Source organism: Acomys minous (genome assembly GCF_964271855.1).
Source record: "Acomys minous genome assembly, chromosome: 13".
Classification (NCBI taxonomy): Eukaryota; Metazoa; Chordata; class Mammalia; order Rodentia; family Muridae; genus Acomys; species Acomys minous.
Window position 1 is genome coordinate 4,788,576 of NC_140495.1, and position 25,622 is coordinate 4,814,197.

General features: G+C 53.9%; 1 protein-coding gene across 4 annotated transcripts in view; it reads left to right on the top strand.

Moving 5' to 3' along the window:
- SCN5A (sodium voltage-gated channel alpha subunit 5) overlaps positions 1-25,622 on the top strand; it is an 89,650-nt gene that overhangs the window by 8,465 nt on the left and 55,563 nt on the right. For all 4 annotated transcript variants that reach the window (XM_084754898.1, XM_084754900.1, XM_084754897.1 and 1 more), the window contains exons 2-5: positions 8,301-8,626; positions 10,622-10,740; positions 19,186-19,275; positions 20,471-20,599. In XM_084754898.1, coding sequence (XP_084611024.1) covers positions 8,354-8,626; positions 10,622-10,740; positions 19,186-19,275; positions 20,471-20,599 — 611 coding nt within the window. In that variant the 5' untranslated portion in view covers positions 8,301-8,353. The remainder of the gene's footprint in view (positions 1-8,300; positions 8,627-10,621; positions 10,741-19,185; positions 19,276-20,470; positions 20,600-25,622) is intronic.

Below are 25,622 nucleotides of genomic sequence, written 5' to 3' on the forward strand. Positions count from 1 at the left end.
TGGCCACAGAGGAAAGAGACAGTGCAGTGGTTAGGGCCTTTCTAAAGTCTGAGCTTCAGATTTCTCACCTAGAAAGAAAGGATAACATCCTCCTCACTTCATGGGATTGTAGCAAGGCTAAAATATCATGATCCAAAACAGTACTTGTAGACACCAGTGTGCACGCGCATGCACACCTGTCCAGTGTCAGGCTTATACAAAACATTAAACAATGCCGGCCTGGTGCTTAGCTCCATGTCCATGCCCAAAAAGCTGCCAGAGTCACAGTGTGGCTTCATTACTGGACAGCATTTACCGATGCATTTGTTCCTCCAGCCGTCTAGTTCACTCCACTCTGCTTGGCAAGCTCATGTTGAAGGGGTTCAGGGTGGGGTGGGGTGGGGGAGGGAATGTGGGAATGAATTCTCTGCCAGGGTGTACTGGGGACTTAAAAGGAAAGAGACATCCAGACAGGGTGGCCCAGTGTGGAAAGAGGCTCTCTGAGCTGGGTCACCATGAGAAAAATAATGCGGTTACGTGTGCTGCGTAACAGCGTTCCCAACAGCGACGGGCCACACAGAGGACCACAGTCTCTGGAGATTCTGAGGGAACTGAAAAATACCTACCACCTAGTTAGTGATGCTGTCGTCAGTCATCCAAGCATCTCAGTGCAGGGCTGTCTTCGTGTGTGTGTGTGTGTGTGTGTGTGTGTGTGTGTGTGTGTGTGTGTGGCTGTGGAAGCACACCTATCTTGTGAGCATAAAACATATGTGCAGTTGTGTATAGTGTGATTCTCGGCAAGAGTAAGCAACCATGTTATCAGCTTTTGTACCTCGAATGGTTTCATTTGTTATTTATCTGTGTGGGTATGAACCGGTGTGAGGTCATGCCTCATGGAGCCCACGGAGACCAGACCAGGCTATCATCAAATCTCCTAGAGCTGAAATGAGAGACAGCTGTGAGCTACCCAGTATGGGCTGGGAACCAAACTTGGGTCCTCTGCAAGAACAGCCATGCCCTCAGCCACTGCGCCGTCTCTGCAGACCTGCTTTGTGTACTTTCCGAGCTGTGCTTTTATTGCTATTATAGAGTGAACTCCTGCTTGGGAAAAGCAGGCAGCTGCCTCGCATGGTCCATGTGTCACCTCTCCAGACGGCGTTGAGGCTGCATCGAGGTTAGGGGTGTTCCGCTCAGGGAACGGTGTGTGGTGGAGCAAGTGGTTGCCGTGGGGGAAAGCGGCCAGCATAGGTTTGTGTAAATACATGCTCATGTTCACAGGACAAAGCTGCCAAATGATGTAATTCTCATGGCTTCTCGGGATTAAATGACACATGGCAGTGACAGCAAAGCCCAGGATGACAACAGCAGCTAGAGATCACTGCGTTTGTGCTGGCCTGAGATCTGGGAAAGCAGTGGCAACATAGTTACATACTTCAGAACAGCCCTCGGAAACCGGAGAGCTCTCCCCAGCCCTTCTCTCTCCCTCCCTCCCTCCCTCCCTCCTTCCCTCCCTCCCTCCCTCTCTCTCTCCCTCCTTCCCTCCCTCCCTCTCTCTCTCCCCTTCCCTCCCTCCCTCCCTCTCTCCCCCTCCCCTTCTCTCTCTCCCTCTCCCTCTTCCCCCCTCTCCCTCCCCCCTTCCCTCTCCCCCCCACCATCCCTCCTTCCCTTCTTTTCCTCGTCCTCTTCATTTTTTTGAGACATGGTCTCACTATGTCACCATGTAGCTCTGGCCATCCTGGAACTCGCTACGTAGATGAGGCTAGCCTCAAACTCAACAGAGATCCTCTTGTCTCGGCTCCCAAGTGCTGGAATTAAAGGCACGCACTACCACACTGGGTCTCCAGGACTGGTTGACCCACCCTAGGCAAGCAGGTGGCAAGGGCCCAGGTTCACCTGTGTGGGCTGGCTTCCAAGCTACAACCCTAGCCGCTTCCTCGTCCAATATAAGAACAAGAAATCCCCAAGAGAGGGGCGTTGGGGGGAGGGGAGCCACGGAAGAGGAGGCTGAGATGGGTGGGGGGAGGGCGGAGGTTCTCTGGACATGGTCAGTTCCTCATCACTAGTCTCAGCAAGTCTGGATAGGAAAATGCCCTTTCGGGTCAGTGTAGAGTCGGCTCATGGAGTCTTCTTCCCGTCTGACCACCACCAGTTGATTTGAGAAGCCGGGGTCTGAGGAAGAAAAGTAGCCTCTGACGCCATCGCGCAAGGCCATGCAGAGTGGGTACCAAATGCGTGCTCTCTGAATTGGTCTTATGGAAAACTGCTAGGAGTGAGCTGAGGTGTTCTTTAGTATGTTCTCCCGAAGGAAGGAACCGCGTCGCCTGATGCATGCATGCATGCATGCATGGGCCACAACTCTTGGGCGGGGGTTGTCACAGGCGATGCCCAGTGGACAAAGAACATCCTACTTGACACGCACCTTTAACCTGAGTGGAAGGCAAATGACTGGATGATATACATGAAGTGCCCTGGCCTCTCTCCCTGACGTCACGGCATCTTCCCATAGACTTCTCCCTTAGCTCCTAAGGGCAGGCCCATTGGGAGTTCAGGCCCTAAAAGGAGAAACCTGGCTGGGAAAGATGGGTGCCAGGGTGGTGGGTCACCCAGCCAGAGGGCACGGGGCTGCCAAGCAGGAGAAAGAGTGCAAGACAGGAAGCCGGCAGAGATTTCCTAGGAAGCCTGGGAGCCGCGTCCACAGAGGGCTGTGCATAAATTTACATGGCAAAGAATCATCTTTTGCATGCTGGGTTCCAGAGACTCTGATTCCACGGCGACCAAAATGCCAGACATGATTCAGGCAGGAGGCGGGAGTCAGGCTCTGGGATTGAAGTAAGGGGGGGTGAGGTGGGGGGCTGCCTTCTTCTTCAACCCTCCGTGGTCATCCTGAGAGTTCGCTGCTAAAGCCGGCCAAGTCCTGAGCAAACCAGGACAGGTTAAGCCACCTGACACTGGTCCCCCACCCTGAGGGCAGGGGACAGTACCCACGGCTGCATTCTTCAGTTACGTCATTGGCAACTGGCGTGAGCCACATCTCCTCACGAGGCTTCAGGAAGGCCCGCGTAGTGACAGTATGCAGTGTGTATGCCCCACGGTATCTCCACGTGACTGTCACACAGGCTGGCCCTGCCCTCAGATTTATCCCCAGAAACTGTTATTGACCGTTGTGTATGGATGAGGAAGGGCTGCCACACAGGCACACAGGACACAGGCGGGTGCTTGGGAGTGTCTGTCCTAGGAGGAGAGAGCCGTGGCCATGTGAGGACACGGCCATTGGGACTGGTTAATGTGCTTGCTGCCATGACGGTGGCTAACAAAACACGCAACCTAAGGAAGGAAGGGGTTCTGTTGGCTCACAGTTCAAGGGACACAGCCCATTAGAGAGGGGAAAGCTCTGCGGCAGGCAGAAGCAAGAGGTCACTGGTCACATTGCATCCGCAGTCAGGAAGCCGGGTGGGGGTGGGGGAGGGGTACACTGGTGCTCTGCGCACACGCATGCGCTCGCCTCTCTCCTTTCGTTCCCCCAGTGCCCCTAGCATTCGGTGTGGGCCTTCCTACCTCAGCCACTTAAGTATAGAACAGCTCTCACAAGTATTCTCAGGGACTTGTCTCCTGGGTGATTCTAAATGCTGTCAAGTTAACCACCTCAGCTGCTATCCAAGCAGGGATTAGGCCCATCCCAGGCTACGATACTGGGAATAGGGGCAGAAACACTGGGTGAAGGTGGAAGGCATATGGCCAGGATGGGTGCCGGTATGAACTAGTTTGGAGGAGGCAGAACCGTTTGCTCCCACTGGCTCCAGAGCTGGTGGGACTTAGGGAGAGGTGTGCCCGGTGACTTGAGTTGGAGGGATGCAGTCTGGATGGAGTAGACTCGTGGGAGGGGGCTTCTAGGATAGGGGAGACTGCCCCAGGCAGAGGGGGCAGCTAAAAGAAGCCATCCTGGCCTCCAGAGCAGCTGGAGGGCCAGCGCTAAGAGAGGCGCCAACAGAGGGCTTAGCTGGAGCAGGGGTGTGGCATGCCGACCTGTCCTCCTGTGTGGTAGGGGCTGTCACCTTGAGACCAAACCCTCCATAACCTCCCAGCATAGGGAGATGGACGGTAGAGGTTTGCTTAGCTGTGTTCCCTTTCTGCCTTCCATAGCCACGGACGTCCCCTCCCCCCACCCCCGCACTCTCAGTACACTCGGACCCATGTTGGAGCCCACCACACCCCGGCAGCCTGTAATCCTGCAGCTGGGCTACCCCAGGCACAACAGTGAGTGGGCGCTGAGCTGCTGCAGGAAGGGCAGGGCCCCAGCCAGGTGCAGGCGGGAGAACAAGAGAGTAAGCCGATCCTGCCTGCACACTGGGAGTAGCCCAGGACACAAAGGCCACTCTTGGCTGGTTTACTTTGGAACCTGAGGCAGCGAAGTGTCATCTGGAGTCTAGTTTCAGACAGACCTCTGGCACCAGGGGCTCCCAGGATGTGGGTGCTAATCCGCCTTGGGACCCAAAACCCTGTAACTTGGCCAGACTTGGGGTGGAGGGGGCAAGGAGGTGTGGTCCTTTAACCTAGGGCTGTTTCTGAGGTTCCTTGGATTCCCCCAAAAGCGTTCTATCTCACTCTGGAACCCAGCACGACTCAGAGCAGAGTCTGCCAGGTTCAAGGGTGGGCGAGGCTGGGGTCTCCAGGCTAGGCTTCTCTCTTAAAGAGTCAGCTGTGTTGATCTCCAGTCCTGCCCAGGGATGCCCCCAATGTCCCACTGAGCCTGGGAGAGGGTGACAGCCACCACAGTGCATCATGGGAAAGGCATCAAAGAATCCAGGAAGGACTTAGAGGATGCTCCTGCCAACAGCTAAGGAAGATGGGCCCCAGGGCCAGCAACTGAGCAGGGTTGAGCCAGAGTCTGGGAATTCTCCATCGGCTGAGAGAAGCCTGTCCCAGCATCTGTCTTCAAGATGAAATGTGTAGCATTAAAAGGAAAATCAATTGTATTGAATACAGCTATTGGGACACTTAAAAACCGAATTTTGATAGTATGTGGGCCTCTCTTAATGTCCTCAATGGGATCGTGCAGGTGCTGGACGTGCTATGACGTTGACGGTGTGGACAGCGATAATATCTGAGGTGCCCACAGCTGCCGTGGTGGACAGGGATGTGGAGTCCCTGGGTCTTTGAGTCATAGCTGTTAACGCTGCCTTCGCAAGTGAAGGAAATCCCCCATTGAGTTCATGAGGAGATACCATCTCTCTTCCCATAATGGTTTCCCGTCTCTCCGAGAACCCCCAAACTCTATAAACAGGCACACCTCACGGTGTGGCTGCCTGTGATGTTGGTGTCTGGAGGGGCACATGAGAGTGAGGTGGGTGCTGGTTAGCACAGATGTTCAGGGTGTGAAAATGCTCCCACCTGTGCATGAGGATTGCATGAATCCTCCGATTCAGTTCACCCTGCAAACTCATCTTTACTGAGGCAGATGCAAGTGTGGGGTGCAGGCTTGTACACACGCCCCTGCCAGTGTGTGCACATCCCTGGGCATCCACCTGTCTCTAGAACCCTTGCAGGCGTGTGGACACAGATGGATACCACAATCCATAGAACACTATTTTTAGCAAAAAAAATCCCAAGCTAAGGGGTGGCTTCCCAATTTACAGATGGAGCAACTGCTCACTGTGGAGAGGTTTGCCCCACTGTCCTCCCGGCTGGGCTCTTTGTTTTTTGTTTTTTTTAACATGAAATGAATAATGCCTTTATTGTTTTGCAAGCTCATCATAGCAGATTGAAGCAATATGGGAAGGTGCAAAAAGAAAAAGTTTAAAATGACCCAAATTCTCCTCAGCTAGGGGGAAGAAAAAAAATCACCATTCATGTTTGGTGATAAGTGTTTCAGAAAATGCCTTCTGCTCAGTCAGAGGTGGAGGCTAGACACAGAAAGGCTCTTACAAAGTGGGGACCTACTCTCTCACCTGCTATTTTTAACAAAGATGGTCCTTTAGCTTCGTGTGAGTCAAACAAGCAGCTCAGAAGGCTGGGGCAGCTGTAAGGGGAATCTCTGCCTTCCTGCTTCTGTGGCATTCATTTTATGCTGTGCTCGGCTAGGGGAGTGGTACGCACACTCACACGTGCACTCACACACACAAACTCACTCATGCCAGGTAGTGGTGGCACGTGCCTTTGATGCCAGCACTCAGGAGAAGCAGATCTCTATGAGTTCAAGACCAGCCTGGTCTACAGAGCAAATTCCAGGACAGCCAAAGAAACCTTGTCTTGAAAAACAACAATCTCTCTCTCTCTCTCTCTCTCTCTCTCTCTCTCTCTCTCTCTCTCTCTCATGCTCACATTTGTGTGTGTGATCTCTCATGCTCACATTTGTGTGTGTGTGTGTGTGTGTGTGTGTGTGTGTGTGTGTGTGTGTGTGTCACAGTGCAGAAGCACATGTGTGCCAGTATGTGGAGGTCAAAGGTCACCCTGCAGTGCTTTTCCCCAGGAGCTGTCCTACTTGTCTTCTGAGGTAGGGGTCTCTCACTAAGATCTGGTACTAGCATGACTTGCCTAGCAGACTCCAGGGATCTTCCCAACTCTGCGACCCTGCACTGAGATCACAGGCAGGCACCACCTCATGAAGCTTTTCAACCAGTGTCTTCACGCTTAACCAACTGAGGCATCTCTCCAGGCCCTAGAGGTGCCCTCTCTGAGTTTTTTTCATTTTATTACATTTATAGTCTCATGAGTTCTTCCCTGTGTGTGTGTGTGTGTGTGTGTGTGTGTGTGTGTGTGTGTGCATGTATTGCCACAACAAACATGTGGAGATCAAAAAACAACCACCGGGAGTGAGTTTCTGCTCCCACCAATGTTGTGGGGCTCCGAGGACTGAGCTCTGGTCGTCATCAGGGTTGGCCTTGCCCACTGAACCGTCCTAGCAGCCCTAGAGGCGCCCTTTTGAGGCTGTGTTGTGTCCGATCACTCGCTACCTGCAACCCGGGTTGGCTGCCTGCAACCCATGGTGCTCTCGGCCCCCTGAATCCGGGTCCTTGTTGGCCCTGTGCTGGCGTGGGTGCCACAGAAGCCCATAGGGGTCATTGGTGGCATGCTCCACAGGAGTGAGATCAGGGCAAAGCCCTGGCTGACAGGAAGGGAGCGTGTCCCTGGCAGATAGCTCCAGCAGGTGTCCAGTCTGCCTTCTTGAGCTGGTGCCCAGCCATTCCCGGGTTTGATGTGGTAATTAGCAGTGCAGCCTCCTGGCTTGGTGTCATAGTCAGGAGCCCTCTGGCCACATCCTGTTTTGGTGAGCAAGTCAGGAATGCATTCTTCTGCCTTGCTGTCATAGACAGAGTGTGTTCGCACCAGGTTCTGAGTCTTTTGAGGCCGCCAGGGGCCACATTCTCTCTGTTTGACGTCACACACATGTGCCTGTTGGGTATTCTCTTCGGTGTGGTCACCATCTTCCGGTGCTGCTGTCCCCTAGAGATTGACATTTGTTTGTCCCCTTTCATCAGGGAAGAAGGGACAGTGTGATGAGCCAGAGAAACATCCGTCACATTTCTCATCTTTAGAGTCAGACTAGTTGGGCATGGCACTGCAACCCAGGGCATTCCTATGAGATCCTCAGCAGGAGGTCTACACAGCTGTGCATACCGGAGTGCCAACATCTGGGTGCCAACTCCCGTGTTCCTGCCTGGCTGTTTCCGAAAACCCACAGGGTTTTCCTGGGTCCCTTGGGGCAAATGCAGATGCCCCCCTGAGTTGCTGCCTCCTGTACCCCAGGCTTGATTGGCATCATCTCTTGTGAGAGCATGAGAGTTGTGGGTGACTGGACACCGCCCAGCCTGGGAATGGTCCCAGGAGAGGGGAGAATAGGACCTAGTCCCTTGTAGAGCCACCTCCTGACATAGGCATGCTTTGCCTTTTGGGTGAGGGGGGTGGGGGGGATGCATTCTGTCAGGATCTGGGATAAAACAAATGACATCCCTGTCCAGTGGAGCCCAGGGAGCTGGGTGGAAATGTCCCAAAGGAAGTCAGTGGAAGTGTTTTCTTTGGTGCAGAGTGGGCACGCAACACTATCGTGACAGCGCTGGTGTTCAGACGCAAACACTGAGGCAGGAGTAGGGGACAGCTTCAGTGCCACTACACACACACACACACACACACACACACACACACCACAATGGAGGGGACCACAAGTGTGCGCCCCAGCTATTGCCAATCGTTTGCCTGTGCAGTGACTGGCTACTGGGGACCCTGCGCACATTGGCGAGTCGTGTCCTTTCCGGCCCCACACAGCTCGCTGACCACCCTGCCCTCTGGCAGTGGCGCCCCATCACACCCACGTCTTTGTCTTCCAGCGTCCCTCCAGGCAGCCTGAGGACAGCCTGTGCCCCAGAAGCAGGATGAGAAGATGGCAAACTTCCTGTTACCTCGGGGCACCGGCAGCTTCCGTAGGTTCACCCGGGAGTCCCTGGCGGCCATCGAGAAGCGCATGGCGGAAAAACAAACCCGAGGTTCGGCCACCTCACAGGAGAGCAGAGAGGGCCTGCCGGAGGACGAGGCTCCCCGGCCCCAGCTGGATCTACAGGCCTCCAAAAAGCTGCCAGATCTCTATGGCAACCCACCCCGAGAGCTCATCGGGGAGCCCCTGGAAGACCTGGACCCTTTCTATAGTACCCAGAAGGTGACTACCACCCCCTCAGGACCCTCCCCACCCTTCTAGGTGGCTCCTGGGAAGGCAGTGGGCAGTGGGGCTCTGCTCATTGGAGTTCTGTGTGGGACTGGCTCCCCTCGGCTTTGGGGAATGACTCACCATTGATCTGTATTTCAGAGTTCTTAATTTTAGAGTTCTGGGGTAAAGACATAACTCATGCTGTTTGAACCCCTAGCAGGGGTAGGAGGACAACAGAAACGGTATCTTCTTGTATAGGGCTTTGGTACATACCTCTGGGGGATTCCTTCCTGTTCCCAGACATGTGGGTGCTTGGAATGAAGCCCTGAGTGGTCCCCCTCTTAATTAAAAGTGGGATGTGCCTCTACCATCCTCCTAGCAGCTCAGAGAATTAGCCAGGCCTAACCCTCAGGGCCAGCAGGCTCAAGCTGAGCCACAGTTGTAGTCTCCTGGGCCTGAAGGCCTTCCCTGAACCACAGAGGCCATGGGAAGGCTCAGGGGGTGAAGAGGCCGTGGCTGCTGAGGCACGGCATGGTGAGGAACACTTGTTCTGCCATTGCTGCTCCTGGGGAGAGGGAAGGGAGTGTTGTGTCTCCACAAGGCCCTGCCCTGGCCTACTCTTCAGGCCACAGGTCACCATCTTGCACCAAACAAAGTGATAGACACATGGGGCTCCCACAGAGGGCAGGCTGCCCACACAACTGTCCACGCCTTCTGGCCCTCCTGCTGCTGCCCCTTGTGTGTGTGTGGGGGCTTGTGTGTGGGGGGGCGTTGGTGGCTGAAGGACAGGCTGGAATCTGGAGGAAGGCTTTTCCGTGAAGGCCAGGGTGGCCATCGGAGTTGCTGTGGTCAGCTCTAAGCTAAGGGCAGAGCAACATAAGTGTGAGAGCCTGTGTGGCAAGTGTGCAGCTCTGTGTCTGTCACCATGGTTGAGACTTTGTTTAGGGGACTAGGAGCCTGAGTATGTGTGTCTGTGCACATACATGGGCTCATGTGTGATCAGGTGTGGGTATAAAGGGACACACACACACACACACACACACTCCGTTTATACAGACCATCAGGAGAGCTGACCTGGACCCTACTGGGCTTTGAGACTTCCAGAACTTCTACCCAGTTCAAGTGACTAGAGTAGTCAAGGTTGGGTATAAGTGTGAGAATTATGGCTAAAAGGTGCCATTGTGTGAGTGAGTGTGTGAGTGAGTGAGTGAGTGAGTGAGTGAGTAGACTTGGGTTGTGATAGGTCAGAGCTGACAGATTTGTGGATTAGAGTTAAGGACATGGCTGAGAGTGAGTCTAGGTCACCATGACAGGAACAGAAAGGATTAGATTGGAGTCAGATGACACCAGTAGTGATCATGGCACAGTCAGTGTGGGCAGAGCCTAGGACACCATCATACACACACACACACACACACACACACACACACACACACACACACCAGAATGCTTAATCAAAGATTTGCTCAGTGCCCTAGATTCCATCCTGCTTCCATTGCTGGCCATGGCTACACGGGCTGGAGTCGCACAGGCTGGCACCTCACAGGCTGGCACCTCACGGGCTGGCACCTCACGGGCTGGCACCCTCACCCTCTCCCACCCCCAAGATCAAGTAGATCGTTGTGCCATCCACTCAGCCCATGAAGATGAGCTATCTCGGATCTCAGACACTTGCCATGTTTCTGCCATGCTGGCTGCCTTCGGCTCTGGCCTCAGGCTCCCATAGCTCTCCCGCCCCATTATGCCGGACAGGCAGAGATCGTCTAGAAATGAAGGGCTCAAAGCTGGGCCACCCTGGGGCGCTCATAACCCTGCGTGTGAGAGGGAGACACTAGGTTGAGTGCAAGTAGGAGGCTGGCCTTTGCCTGACCTTAGGCAGACCGGGTCCCGGGAAAGCTCTGGGTGACGACTCTTCAGTTTCTTCTTCCCTCCTCACGCCATAGCCATGACCTGAGGACACTAAGATGTCAGCCGCCTCCAGACTTAACATTCCCCTCTTGTCCACAGACCTTCATCGTGCTGAATAAGGGCAAAACCATCTTCCGGTTCAGTGCCACCAACGCCTTGTACGTCCTCAGCCCCTTCCACCCCGTGCGCAGAGCGGCTGTGAAGATTCTGGTACATTCATATCCTTTGCTCTTAATTCCTGTTGCCCGCCATCTGTCCTGAGGTAAATACAGGTGCTGAACTCAGGGAGGGTGGTGTTGAGTGTCCTCACTGCTCCTGGGACAAGCGACAGGGTCATCAAGGGCAGCCGATGAGAGAAATAGAGCCCTGACCTCCACCCTAAACATGCCAAGTCAGCACCTGCATTTTAACAAGATCCCTAAGAGTTCTGGGGCGGGGGGAGTTCGAGAAGCCTTCACATCCCTCTGCTGCTTCAAGAGAAAAATCAGCCTTGAAGCTAAGGGTCGGGGGTTTTCAGAAGCAGTGATGTCCCCAGCACTCCCCTGTCTCTGATGGCTCTAAGTGTCCCCACCCACCGCCAGCCCTGAGCCCTCCTCCTGCTGCTGCCCCTTGCAGGGACCCAGCCAAGGAAAGCCATTTCTTTTTTCTTTTTCTTTTTTTTTTTTTAAGCCTCTAGTTTTTGTCTCACGTGGGCATCTTTCGAAGGAGGCAGCGCTGGCTTCTGAACTAGGTGTTGACAAATGTTTGCAGTTTGAGAGCTTCTCAGAGAACTCTGGTTAGCATCCAATTACATAAACCCCAGCCTAAAAATGCTTCCTGCCTGCTAAGAGCTGTTGGAATTGAGCAGTGGGACGGAGGGACATAGCGCCAGGCCAGTGCCAGGATCCTCGTGCTGGCAGCACCTGAGGAGGGGTTACCACTCCTCTGGATCTCTTTCCTGAGATAATATCTATGTGCTTGTTGCGTCTGTGCGTCTGGGGAGTGTGGAGGCCGGAGGACAAACTGCAGGATTCTGTAGTCTCCTTTCGCCATGTGGGGGCCAAGGAGCGAAAACGGGTGGTCAGGCTCCATGCCTTTGCTGGCCCAGTCATCTCTGAATTTCAGAAAAGGGACCTGAGTATGGAGTCACAGAGGGACGGTGGTGGTGTCCACCAACACAGGCATCCAGGTTACCTTGGCCACCGTTGGCTGTGGCCAGTGCCGTTGTGTTCTTTGGTTGGTCGGTTTTGGCTTTCTGTTGTTTTTGATTTTATATTATTATTACATTCATTTGTTTATTTGCTTGTGGTGGTGTTGGGGGAAGCATGTGCACATCATGGTGTGTATGCGGAGGTCAGGAGGCAAAACCCAGTGTTCTGTTTCCAGCATGTGGACCAGGGTATCGAACACAGGTCATCAGACTTGGCTGCAAGCACCGTAACCCACTGAGCCAACCCCTAGGCCCAGAAGTGCCTATTGTTAATCCCAGTTATGTTGCTGAGCTCCGGGTGTGGTGAGCTGGGTGGACAGAGCTCCCCAGGCCCTCCTGAGCCACTTCCACCCCTATTCTGAACAGGTATTTCCTCTTCAGAGAACTCCCAAAGAGTGATAAGATAGCTACAAAGTCGCCATTCCCTCCTGAGTGTGCTCACAGCTTTGTAGGAAGAACAGAGCTGAAGGAGGAGAAAAAAAACAAAAACAAAAACGGTTTCCTCAGGGCTCTGAGCTGGTCTCTAGCCTGCCGGAGGGGCGTGGCCACCCGGAAAGCATCCTCCTAGTTCACTCAAGGCTGCTTCTCCAGGTATCTAACCAACCCAACACTGTTTGGCAGCCACAGAAATCTCCAGGGATGTAGCCCGGGTCCCGTGGTTCTCTCTAGGCGCTGGCCTGACTTGCTAGGCAGATGTGAAACTGAGAACATGTGGATGAGGAAGACGGCAGGGACACTGGGGTCCTCAGCCCAGCTAGAGGTGCACTGAGTGGTGGCTCTGAGGCTGTGAGTTGCTGGCCCTGTCTGGTAAGACTAGCCTTGAGGCCCTGAGCTGCCTGTGGGGCCTCCCCCAGGACAGCCACCCCAGGGAAGTCTGTGAGGCCCTACACTAGGCTGTGCGGCTGCCACCGCACTCCATTACCTGGGGATGGGCTGATGGCCCCCATCAGTGCCACCTAGTGGAAGAAGGGCTAGATTTGTGATGTTTGCAAGCCCAGCCGCCCAGCCCAGAGCTCCCTGTGCCCCCAGTGTGGTGGAGCACCCACAGGGCCCTCGAGCACCACCAGGATTTCCCGGAAACTGCAGAACCCTGGGCCCCGCCTGGGGACCTGCATTTCCTTGTTCCAGACTCTTGTCTGGATGCAAGAGTCACTCAGGAAGTTTGTTTAAAACTAAGATTCTTGGGCCTTTCTGGACCCAATCACCTGAAGAATAGGACTCTGCGAGCTCTCTGCTGATGCCTTCTGGAAAGTTGAGAGCCAAGTCACACCTCATAAAACGTTTCAAACTTATTTTAAACTTTAAAATTCTCTGTGTGTGTCTCTGTCTCTGTCTGTGTGTGTGTGTGTGTGTGTGTGTGTGTGTGTGTGTGTGTGTGTGCGCGCACACGCATGCTATATGGGGGTAAGTATTTGTAGATGTCCACTCTCCCTGGAGCTGCAGTTACAGATGGTTGTGTGCAACGTGAATGTTGTAAAATGACCCCAGGTCCTTTGCAAAGGCACTTTTAGCTGCTGAGCTGTCCCTCCAGCCCATAAAACTTATGTTAAAGTTTGTGATTCCTCAATTGATTTTTTTAAGCATATTTCTAAGGCTGCACAATCATCCCCACTACTTACTTCTAGACGAATTCCATCATCCCCCCAGATCGAGCTAGGCTGTGCCCATTAGTAATCACAGTGCAGCTCTTTTTTGAGAAAGGGGCTCACCGGGTAGCCCACGAAGGCCTGGAATTCATAGAGATCCACCTGACTTTTGACGGCTGGGAGTAAAGGTGTGAGTGCCACGCCTGGCAACACAAGGCAATTCTGCTGGGAGTTTTAGGCTTCGGTGGAGGCTTTTCCTGCCCACCCCTGGTTGACCCAGAACTCCGAGAGGCCTCCAGCCTCCAGAGCTGGACCAAGGTGCCCTGGCTCATAGTGAACAGTCTACACTCACGCTTTCAATGCGAAAAACTTCACTGTGCTTAAATTTACACATCCATTCAAATACCCTCTAAGTGTGTGCATGTGCAGAGTGTGTGTGTGACAGTCTTTGGAGGCTGGGCAGGGACAAGCTTAGAGGGACAAGAATATGTCCTGGTCTCCTGTGGCACTTCTGTTTGGCTCTGCTCTTTGTTCTGAGCTTGTGGTGTGTATCCCTGGGAAATGGCTGGAAAAGTAAATATGGGCATGTAGAATTGGTTTGTTCCTATGTATTTTTATTATAACCCCGCAGAATGTGTTCCTGCCACGATTAAATAAAAGAAACTAACGGAACTCCGAATTCCACTGCAGTCACATTCAGGGAGACCTCATGTTTGTGCCAAGAAGCATTTGTCTTCCTTGGTGCCCAGGAACTGCTCACAAAACCCTCCCACGTTTCTCTACCAGATTCAAATGGGCAATCAAATTAAGTGTGTGTGTGCACACGCACATGTTCAGTGAATAGCACAAATCATGACAGTGCCCACCCATGGTTAATTCCCTTCTTTTGGGGAGATCTGGTTCCTGGAGCTGAAGATTTAGTAGTCCAAGGGTCAAGTAGTCTCTGCTGTTGCACAGGCTGTCTCTGCTGTTGCACAGGCAGTATTTGTTTTTACACAGGAGGTCTCTGCTGTTGCACAGGCTGTCTCTCTTGTTGCACAGGCTGTCTCTGCTGTTGCACAGGCAGTCTCTGTTGTTGCATAGGCAGTCTCTGCTGTTGCACAGGCAGTCTCTGCTGTTGCACAGGCAGTCTCTGTTGTTGCTGTTGCACAGCAGTCTCTGCTGTTGCACAGGCAGTCTCTGCGGTTGCACAGGCAGCCTCTGTTGTTGCACTCTCTGCTGTTGCACAGGCAGTATTTGTTTTTACACAGGAGGTCTCTGTTGTTGCAGTCTCTACTATTGCACAGGCAGTCTCTGCTGTTGCACAGGCAGTCTCTGTTGTTGCTGTTGCACAGGCAGTCTCTGCTGTTGCAGTCTCTGCTATTGCACAGGCAGTCTTTGCTGTTGCACAGGCAGCCTCTGCTGTTGCACAGGCAGTCTCTGTTGTTGCACAGGCAGCCTCTGCTGTTGCACTCTCTGCTGTTGCACAGGCAGTCTTTGCTGTTGCACAAGCAGTCTCTGCTGTTGTACAGGCAGCCTCTGCTGTTGCACAGGCAGCCTCTGTTGTTGCACTCTCTGCTGTTGCACAGGCAGTCTCTGTTGTTGCACAGGCAGTCTCTGCTGTTGCACAAGCAGTCTCTGTTGTTGCACAGGCTGTCTCTGCTGTTGCACAGGCTGTCCCTGATGTTGCACAGGAGGTCTCTGCTGTTGCACAGGCAGTCTCCGTTGTTGCACAGGTAGTCTCTGTTGTTACACAGATGGTCCCAGTTGTTATAAGGAAATCTTTGCCAGCATTTTAACTGTGAGGCTAGGAGTGGGTGTTTGGGACAATGACAGGATTGAAGATGTTCTGCTGTGCGCAGGGCTGTAGATCTGGCCTTTGCTTCTGCCCACACAGAAGGACCAGCTTGATGTTGGTCTGAAACAGCAGCACAAACAGATGTGTCCTGGCTGGGACTTCAGTCTGGTGTTGGCCCATACTGGGCTCCTTGGAGTCTTGGGGTGCTTAGAGAGGAGGCCTAAAGATGAGGTGGGGAGAGATGGCACTCATGGTACACAAGAAACTAGCGTGAGAGCCATCCCCCAAACCAAGGAAGCCAGATGAAGCTTTTGGGGTGGCAAATGGAAGGACTGGAGCTGGTGCACTGCACCCCGGGTCATCTTCAGATCTAGAAAACCTAGGCAGTGTTGCAGAGCTTCCCTCATGGTAATGTTCAACTTTGTGCTTACCTTCCTAGCTACATCCGTGAGGGTGTCCACGTCAGCCTGCCCATGCAGCCACTCTCCACAGAGATGCCTCCTTTCCACTCTGAGGAGTTGTGAGTGGTCAGCTCAGAGTGGGGTCTGTGAGCTCAGTCTATGCTGTGTCACCAGGACTGTCTGGGATGACTGCTTGCTGAAAGAGCTGTGTAGCCTTCCATGCCTCCTCCAGGAAGGCCTCCTAGTCAGCCCCTCCAGTCACAATGTCCTATTCTGTGACGTTTCAGGGACATAGCTCGGCTGTCACTTACTTGTGGCTGTCACTTACTTGTGTGGCCTGGTGACATTTTTTTTTCTCCTTTAAATGACACATAATAAAGGCTGCAGAGGTGGCTCAGTCAGTAAAGTACTTCCCTTGCAAGCTTGGGGGTCCTGATCTTAATCTCCAGAATTTATGTAAAAAGGCCGGACATAGCGGCACAGTTGCAATCCCAGCACTAAGGGGGCAGAGACAGGCGGATCCCTGGAGCTCTCTGATAAGCCAGCCTAGGCCACTTGGCGAGCTCAAGGTCACCCAAGATCATCCCCTGCCTCACCACCCACACATGTACATGTGTGCCGGCACACATATATGCATGCACAAAATGACATAATTTCCTTGCCCCTCCTGTGTGGCACTCTCCTGGCACTTCACAGAGCCCGTCACTGGGTTGGTTCTCGTTCAGCACCGTAGTGGTAAGGAATAGCGTGCTTGTTGTCAAGTCCAGAGGCAGGAGAGTGGACCAGAGGACAGCTCAATTCCTTCCTGCACAAAGGCTGCAACAGAGGCGGCTCCTCAACCTGGGGTGGGGTGGGGTGCAGATGGGGCTCCGTCCTCCGTCACTGTTGTCCTTGTGCTAACTCCGGGTGTCGCACGTTAGCTTCGCAGAACGCACCCATCATTTCACAGCTCTGGAGGCTCTCGCTGGGTGGAAATCAAGGCGTCGGTGGGCTTCACCTCTCTCTCTGGAGGCTCCCGGGGTGAGGTGGTTTTTCTAAGTTTTTCCTCTTTCTGTGGGGCTGTTTCACATTCCTGAGCTCGTGATCGTCTGTGTGTGAGTGCGCAGTGGCCAATCAGGAGCCTTAGTCCGTCCTGCCCGCCTTTGTCGTAAAGGACACTGCTTCCTGCCTCAAGTACCTAAGTTCAGTCACACCTGTAATGCCGTTTCATTTCATGTTTGCCATTTCAATGAACAGAGTGCCAGCTACCAGGGACTCAGCAGTGGGCATCTTTGGGCAGTATCCTGCCTGCTACAGTGGCCTTCAACTTGACCGTTTTGTGCATGAGTTTTCCTATCTCTTCAGATGAATCTGAAGTTCTCACCTCTCAGGAGTCAGGCTGGATCATGGACAGAGCCTGGCTCCTAGGAGAGACCACTGGGTGCACTTCAGAAATGCTGAGACCTTCCACAGTTCAGCAGGGCGCCCATGGGAGTGGAGGAAGCTGGCTGACAGGCTTGTTCACCCAGGGAGAGATGTTTCACCACAGAGCATGGGTATGGAGATGCATCAGGGTTAAGGATGGAATCCTGAGGGGAGTGTCTGAACCCTGAAAGGAAGATAGGCCTGGCCATGGCGACTGTTGTGGCTGATTTCTGTCGCTGTGATAAAACGCTGGCCAGAAGCAGCAGAGGGGAGGAACAGGCTTGTTTCAGCCTATGTGTTACCGTCCGTCACTGAGGGAAGGCAGGGCAGGAGCTTAGAGGCAGGAATCGTGGGGGATGCCGCTTGCTGGTTTGCACACAGGCTCTTGCCTTGCTAGCTTTCTTATATAACCCAGGACCAGTACCTGCCCATGGGGTGCTGCTGCCCACAGCGGGCTGCGCCCTCCCACATCACCGATCCATCAAGACAGTTCTCCACAGCCATGCCCAGAGGTCAGTCTGATCTTGCAGCTTCTCAGCTGAGGCTTTTCTCTCATGGCTTGCTTGTGTTAAGTTGACAATTAAAGCTAGTCAGGACAGTGGCCTTACAACAGCTGCATGGTACACTGAGGTAAGGACCCCTGGGACCTGAGGCAGTGCCCTCTCTGGCTGAGCAGTCCTGTAGGCCAGCCCTGAATTAATGAACCAGCCCGATCGCCTGCCCCTAACCCCCCCCCCTTTTTTTGTTTTTTGGTTTTTTTGAGATAGGGTTTCTCTATGTTATCTTGCTCTCTCTCTCTCTCTCTCTCTCTCTCTCTCATATATATATATATATATATATATATATATATATATATATATATATATGAAAAACTAGAGAATTAACTATAAATAGGAGACTGTTTTTTTTAATTAACTGAGTTTTCTAGAGGTCTGGGGGTAAGAAGGACGTTGGCCTGGCTAGACTCCGCTCATACACACCGTAGAGCAGGCACCAGTAAGTGCCAGCCTGCAGTGAGGAGAATGGAACTGTACAAGGAGGCACAGGGGTCTGCCCTTGAGAGTCACCATTTGGCAGCCATGTGCTCAGGGCTGAGGCTGGGCTGTGGTGCCCAAGCCTGGAGGCTGCCATTGGGAGGGGGCTAGGGGGTCAGTGCAACCTCTCTGAGGTAGGGAGCGGATCCGTGAGTGCAGCCAGGCCTCTGGGGCACCCCAGCCCTTATGAGGCCTTGGGTCTGATCCTTACTCTTCCATCTTGCAGAAGCGAAGGAAAGAGTGGAGGCGGTCAGTCAGACCTTAGTCCAGCCTGAAGCAATGGCGAAGACACACAGGCAGAGTCGGGGGATGGCGGTTTAGCTGATACCTGGAATCCCACAAAGATACCCAGGACACAGTGCTAGTGTTTGTAGGGCCCCCTTTCTGGCAAGAAGACAGATGGCTTGTCTTCCCATGAGGAGACACAGTCTAAAAAGGGAATGCATGGCCTCTGGGGGTGTGAAGCAGCAACAGCTAAGGAGTTGGGGTGGGGTGGTCTGCGAGCTCCGGGAGCTTCCCGCTGAGGGGCCTTTTGAAAAACAAGGAGAGCAGTTGTGGTAGACTAGAGAGAGAGGCAAGTGCAGTGGCCAGAAGCACATGGGAAGTGCCCCCCAGCCCCCGCGCATGCACGCATACATGCACATAGGTACATGCGCCCTAACCTGGGAGGGTTTTCTCCAGCTATGTGTTGGAGAGGGAACTTGAGACCCTGCCTGTCCTTCTGGCCTTCCCCAAAGTGAAGAGCAGTCTGCAAAGCTCGACTCCCTCCTGTGTAACTAGGAGCAGGAGTCAAACCTAAGGTCTGGGGGGGGGTCTTTTCACTCCATGCTGGCTCCCACAGAAAGTCCGTCTGGTACCTGTTAAAACGCTATGGGACAGGGTGGGCTCTGGCAGCAAGTACCCGGAGGGACAGAGTGCTCTGTAGAGCGGGCTCGGCGTGGAAAAGTTGCAGCACCTGGGGCGTCTTCACTGACCTGGCAGTGTTTGCCTGGCAGTGACAGCACCAGGGCCAGCCCCTCAGCAGCTCTGGTGGCTTAGCTGACCTCCCCATGGATTTGTGTTGCCTCTTCAACAGTTTTCTTTAGAACCCCGTCCCCCCATCCCCTGGTGGATTTGTGGAACTCTACAGCTTCCTGCAGCCCCTCCCATGGCTTTCTGTGGGACCCCTTCTGTGGATAAGGGGTCCCTTTACCCCTTGTGGGCCTTCCCTGTGGGTCCCCTAACTCGGGTCCGTCCTTAGGCCCTCCTGTGGCTTCCTTAACTCCACGCCATGCTCTTCAGCATGCTCATCATGTGCACCATCCTGACCAACTGTGTGTTCATGGCCCAGCATGAACCTCCGCCTTGGACCAAATATGTCGAGTGAGTATCTTCGAGGGCCTCTCCTCCCGCCCCATTCCTCCCCCTTTCTGTCCCATGCATGGGCCCCCATCCCATGCCTAAGACGGAGGCTGTGGCCACGCCTGGAGTCCTACCCTGTGGAGGGTGGCCTCTGCCCTCTTGCCTTCCTCATGCTACGTGCTTGTTCTAAGTGTGTGGCCTTAAGAGGTGGAAGCCCTACAAACTGGCAATGTGTGGAATCCCTGTCACCCCCTGAAGAGGCCAGGCACTGTCACAAGATCAGCAAGCATCCTCTTCATTAGTCCCCACCCCCGACAGTGGGGTCAGCACAGCCCCTGTCCCATTTGGCAGAGGGGCAGACTGAGAACTGGGTTACACGGCAGCAGGCGGGAGAGGCTGGGCCACTCCCTGCTTTAGTACTACACTGCTGCCCTGGCCCCCAGCTTGAGAACACTGCTTCTGCTTTGTCCCTTCCTGAGGAAATGTCTGATTCCTCCAGGGTCTAAGCAGACTTGGCAGGCCCTTACCACATTCAACTCCTGGTGTATGGAAACCTCTAGAAGGTGCAGCAGCCTCTCTTTATAAGAGTGGCTTGCACACAGGGCCGGGAGAGATGTTGCTGTGGCAGTGCCTGGCTACTCTGAAGCCGGTTACTGACCTTCTGCTGGGTCAGCCCTGGCACATGGGCACTTTGGATTCTTCAGGATGCTTTAGGCAGAAAGGACCTATCAGCCTTATACTCTAGCAGGCAGATCTGCAGCCCCGGGGTTGGCAGCTAGAACCCTGGCCCTGTAGGTACTTGAGGGTGTCCCTGGTCCGCATTGCTAGTTACTGAGAGCCCACAAACATGGGTAAGGCTCAGTGACTCTCTCTTTCCATAATGTCCCATTGTGCATACCTGGTAGTCACTGTATGCCTGTGAACACCACCCTCCCAGGGATGGAGTGAGGGGAACATGGGGGTTTTCGGGTTAGGAAGAAAGCCAAGCATCCCTCCAGACACATGAAACTCTCTGTAAAGCAAATAGGCAGGTGGGCTTGCTGGCTGGATTTTTGGCCCGGACCTGCCTCTACTAAAGCCTTCCCGTGGGCACAGCCCGTTGTGATGGCTCTGAGGTGGGGAGCTGCCCAGGGCTCACACCATGTGACAAAGCTTAGGAACTCAGTCTGTGGGCTCCAGTCCCCCCTGCGAGCCCCTGCTGGCCTCTCCTCCCCAGGTATACCTTCACTGCCATCTACACCTTTGAGTCTCTGGTCAAGATTCTAGCGAGAGGCTTCTGCCTGCATGCCTTCACCTTCCTTCGGGACCCGTGGAACTGGCTAGACTTCAGTGTAATAGTCATGGCGTAAGTATCCAGTCCGTCTCACCGGGGTGCATCACACCCTGGCGCTGTGTAGGGTGGGAGTCAGGGCTTTCATGCCCCATGCCCCAGGCTCTCTGGGCTTCCCTGCCATGGTTCACGTGAGCTACGCATGCTACCTGCCTTGCTCTATGACAAGGTGAGGGCAGGATAGAGACTTACAGCTCATCCTAGTGAGGCAAGGCAGGTCCATCGGGGTCAAAGTGCTTGAGCACGTTGGCTCATCTGGGGACCACGGCAGCCCTGTGTTAAATTAATATTAATATTCTACGTCTTGGTGTTTGGGCTAAGATCAAGTGAAGAGTCCACTCTGGGCATTTGAGAGGCTAAGGCTGAAAGATGGCTGAGTTCGAAGCCAAGCTGGGCTGCAGAGTGCGTTTGAGGTGAGCCTGGCTTACCAAGACCCAGATGATGGGGCCATTGATCCCACTTTAGCATCCTCTGTGCTATCCATCAAGAAACCCAGCCCCAGATCCCATTGTGACCAGTGACCTGGCATCATCAAGGTAATTAATAGCGAAACTGCAGTAGAGAAACCTGGGGACAGAGCCAGCTTCCCCTAGAACTTGTGCCAGGAGAACTCCTGTTAGCACTGCTTAAAGCCACTGACCCATGTCAAAGGATCCTCACAGCAGCCAAGGAGGTGTGCTGGAGGCAGCCAGCCATGCCTAGTCTTATAGATGACATAATCATCTATAAAGCACACGCTTCAAACTGCACATTCTCGATATTCTGAGCCCCCCCATTCATCATTATCCTGGGCCATGAGCAGAGACTGCAGATTAGATGCACCTCTTAGTCACACTTCATCGGCTAGGACACTAGTGTCTGTGACAGAACACACGGCGTTGTGACCTCAGACCTGCTGCAGCCCCAGCTGCAGCCTCAGCTCCTTTCTTAGGGGACACTTGCAGAGCTGTAGGTATTGAGGTGCTTTCCCCACCCCCGCCCCCCGCCCCCCGCCGCCACCGCCAGATATTACCAGCCAGGCACCTGGCTCTATTGAGACAGCTGATCAGGGCAGAGCTGCTGTACTGAAAGTCCTGGTCAGGAACTGAGCTAGCCGACCCTCTCTGTGAGCTGAGGACCCAGTGTGTCCTGGACTGAGCTCTGCAACTCAGCCAAGAGCAGGCACTGCGTCCAAGTCCTGGCCTCCCCAGTACAGAAGAACCGGGTGGGATCAGAGGCTCAGTTCAGTGCCCGCTTTCTTGGGTTCTTGGGTGCACCTGAGCTGTGCTGTAGGGTGAGGTGCGGGAGGAGCTGTTTCTGGGCATTTGTAAACTGACCCTGGGGCTTCTGTTTTACGGATAGGGAAACAGGCTCAGAGACAGTATACCACCTGCCTGAAGTGTAGATTCAAGCCTGGGTAGAGCTGAATAAGCCAAGGAAAGAATGATAGGAGGTGAAATTGAAGGGTACTAGGTTGGAGGTAGACCATCCTGTCTGTCCTCAAAGGTCAGGTGAGAGCCAGACAGACTGATAGCCACTAGGGGAGGTGAGCTTGCAGAGCTGTGAGGTGACGGAGCTAAACTGCGTAGACCACAGACTAGAGGGAAATGCGTAGAGATAGACAGGGGCTAGCCGTCTACTTTCATAGCCAGGGGAGAGAGCAGAGGCTGAGACCGGTGTCTGAGGAGAGCTGAGGGGCCCTGGTCAGTGCTGGGTGCTTTGAAGGTATGGCTGATGGGTTTTGCTTGAAACAGATGGGTGGGCAGCAGAGACTGAGAGGAGGAAAACAGCTGAAGGAGAAAGGGAGTCAGAAGTGCGTTTGGGGGATCCCCTAAGTGTGGAATGGTGAGATGCAACAGGGTCATCCAGTCTGGAGTTTGGGAACGTGATCGAAGGTGGAGGCATCTGTTAGGAGCCATTGGGAAACTGAAGACATTGAAAGCCAGATAAGATAACCTAGGTCCAACCTGTAGGCTGTTCTCCCAAGAAAGGAAGGCTGGGGCTGGAGAGATGGCTCAGCTGTTACGAGCACTTCCTGCTCTTCAAAAACCTGGGTTCAGTTCCCAGCACCCATTTTGGCTCACAGCCACCTGCAGCCCCAGTTCCAGAGAACCCAGTGCCCTCTCCTGGCATTTACGGGCACTGCACAAACATGGTGTACATTCAGACGCACAGGCACACACATATACATAAAATAATTACATTTTTTTTAAGGAGTGGAGGGATTGGTGGGATGGCTTAGTGGCTAAGAGCACTGGCTCTTCTTCCAGGAGACCTGGGTTCAATTATCAACCATCCCACAATGGCTTACAACTGTCTGTAACTTCAGTTCCAGGAGATCTGACGCCTTCTGGCCTGTGTGTGTGCCAGACACACAAGTGGTACACAGACATGCATATACGCAAAATACTCACATACATAAAACAAGAAAGGAGGAGAGTGGCAAACAAATACTGGAGGGAACTGGCCAGCACAGGGGAAGACACCCAGGAGAGTGTACCCAAAAGCCAGCAAGGAAGAGCATTCAGTGTAGACTATGCCAGGAGGAAGCTGGCGAAGGTGATGGCAGCAGATGGCTTGTTAGACTTGGGATGGTCACCGCTGCGCCTGGCAAGGTCGTGGTGGAGTGGGAGACTCTATGTCTGGGTAGAGACAGTCTGGGTGGGAGAAAGCATCGTGAAATACAGGTATCTAATTCCCAGAGTTTCTGTGAACAAGACAGAAAATGTCGTGGTGCCCAGAGGAAAGTGAGGGTCAAGGAAGGACTTTGAAAGAAAAGAGACTAATGGAAATGGTCCTGAAGAGAGGGGGGCCCTCTAATGAAGGCAAGGAGGGGCCGAGGCACCTCAGGAACAAAGCCTTCGAGCATCCAGGTGCTGAGGTGGAGCGCTGACCTTCAGCTCAGGGACGGCCGGGTTCTGGCTGGAGATGGTGGTAGATTGACAGAGCTGATGAAGAGGGGAACAGGGATCTCTCTTCTGATTGCCTCTATTTTCTCTGTGAAATAAGAAGCAGGATCATCAGCGAGAACGGAGTAGGGGAGGCGAGTCTGGGGTTTGAGAGGGAGAACTTCTCAGAGACTGGAGGCTGCGCTGGCTAGGGGTTTGGAGTGCGGTGGCAGGCCCGGCTCTGGCACTGGGGTCTGTGTGGGATGCAGGGGTGAGCACTATTTCACCAAACAGGAAGAGCTTCGGGCCAGAGAGTGGCTAGCGTCTGCCTGGGCTCCACCTAACTTCTGCATCCTGGACCTACAGAAAATTACCATGGAGACGCTTGGGCAAGCCATCGCCCAGGACCAGCTCACCCTGAGCTGAGCCCTGGTGTCTTGAGGATGCTCTGTGTGGCCTCGTGGCCCCAGCAAGTCCTACAAGGTCTTTTCTCTTGAGAGAGTCCGTCCCCTGCTTCCATGGAGTTCCACGGCCAACCACTCCTACACAGAACCACAGAGGAAAAAAATGTGACGCGCCTTCCTAATAAGCCCAGCCACACCTGTGCCAGGAACAGGTCTGACAGAGGAGCCCAACTCTATACTCTGATAGTCACCACATTTCTGAGCATCTAGAGATATGGCCTGTTCACTTCTGCCAGAGTTGGATGGGCTGCTTTCCGTCACTAGGTCAGTAATCAAACCTGCCCCGCAGCTTTGATTGACATCCACTCTACCTCGTGAGAGCCAACTAGTTCCTACCTCTGTGATGCATTCTGCTATATTGAAATGTTCCCCAGGATGATCAAAGGTTCTTTGATGGCACAAAGTTGAATGGACTAAAACCCAGTGTCCAACCCTCCTTTTGCCTTTGTGGAAACTGAGGTTCAGAGAGAACCTACCTGCCCATAGCGATGGAGTCAGCAGCTGTGCCGGGCCTCAACAACAGCATCCCGGCTCCTAGCCAGGGATGGATGGGAGAGGCCCCTCCCCAGCTCACGCTCCTCGGACACCCCCACTCAGTTCAGAAGCTGGTGCAGGGGGTGCTGGGAACTTTGCCAGGCTCAGATCACAACTCAACATCCAGAGATTGTCTTTCCCCCCCTCCCCAAGCGGGGCATTACCTGCCAGTTAGCACAGCCTCCCGCCTTCTGGGGTTGTTATGGAAACCAAACCTGGAGGGAAAGGAGGGAGGGCACAGAGGAGGATGCCAGTCGCCACAGGAGCTAACAGCGTGGGCTCCACTGTCTCGGGGGTAAGGGTGAGGCAGGAAGAAGGCCAACTCGGGAGTTTCTCAGCCTCCAGAAGGCTGCCTGTGTGCTGGGGCTGGTATGACATTGTAGAATTCTCACTCGCCACCCTCTGCTCTTTCTGTGGCAGGCCTGTGGTTTTAACCAGTTGCCTGCCACTGGCCAACCAGGCTTGGGGGTGGGGTGTTTGTCCATCTCTTGCCCATTCTACCAATGTCACTTCTGAAGCCAGCTCCCTCCCACAGAAGGGTCTCCTTTGCTCTGCCACCTTCAGGGGAGGGGCGGCCCCCAGAGAGGTCTTAGTGGAAACCTGGCATTCCCTGCTGGGAGGTACCAAGTAGTATGTAGGTAAAGTGAACCAGCCAGTAGCCATCTTGTGACATCGTGGTCTCAGACATACTCAGCTCTGGCTCCTTCTTCAAGACTTCCTCCAAGCCCAGGCTGGACCTATTTCATCTCCAGCCGTGTGGTGGCAAGCCTCCCGGGGCATAGCAGTGCAAGCCCTGTGCTGTCACCAGCCTGTCCTTATCACCTGGGGTCCTGGCTCCTTTGCTCTCGGCACTCACCGCTGAAGATGCAGCACTGTCTTCTTGGATCGTTGAAGGACTGGGTAGGCAAGTCCTTCCCCCTCCCCCCCCCTTCCCCCAAGACACCAGCAGACAAACCAGGCTTTCAGGGGTAGGAGGAAAAAAGCAAGATGGCCAGTTCCCTCTCCCTTGCTTGTACCCAGATCTGCCCATTCGCTATATCCAAGAGACGCAGCCTTGAAAGCGCTGAGGTGAGGGAGAGCAGCTGGCATCACCGGCCACACCCACGACACCAGCGATGGGGATGGGTTTCTTGAACACCTGAGCCATGTGGTCCTCGGAATGGCAATGCCAGC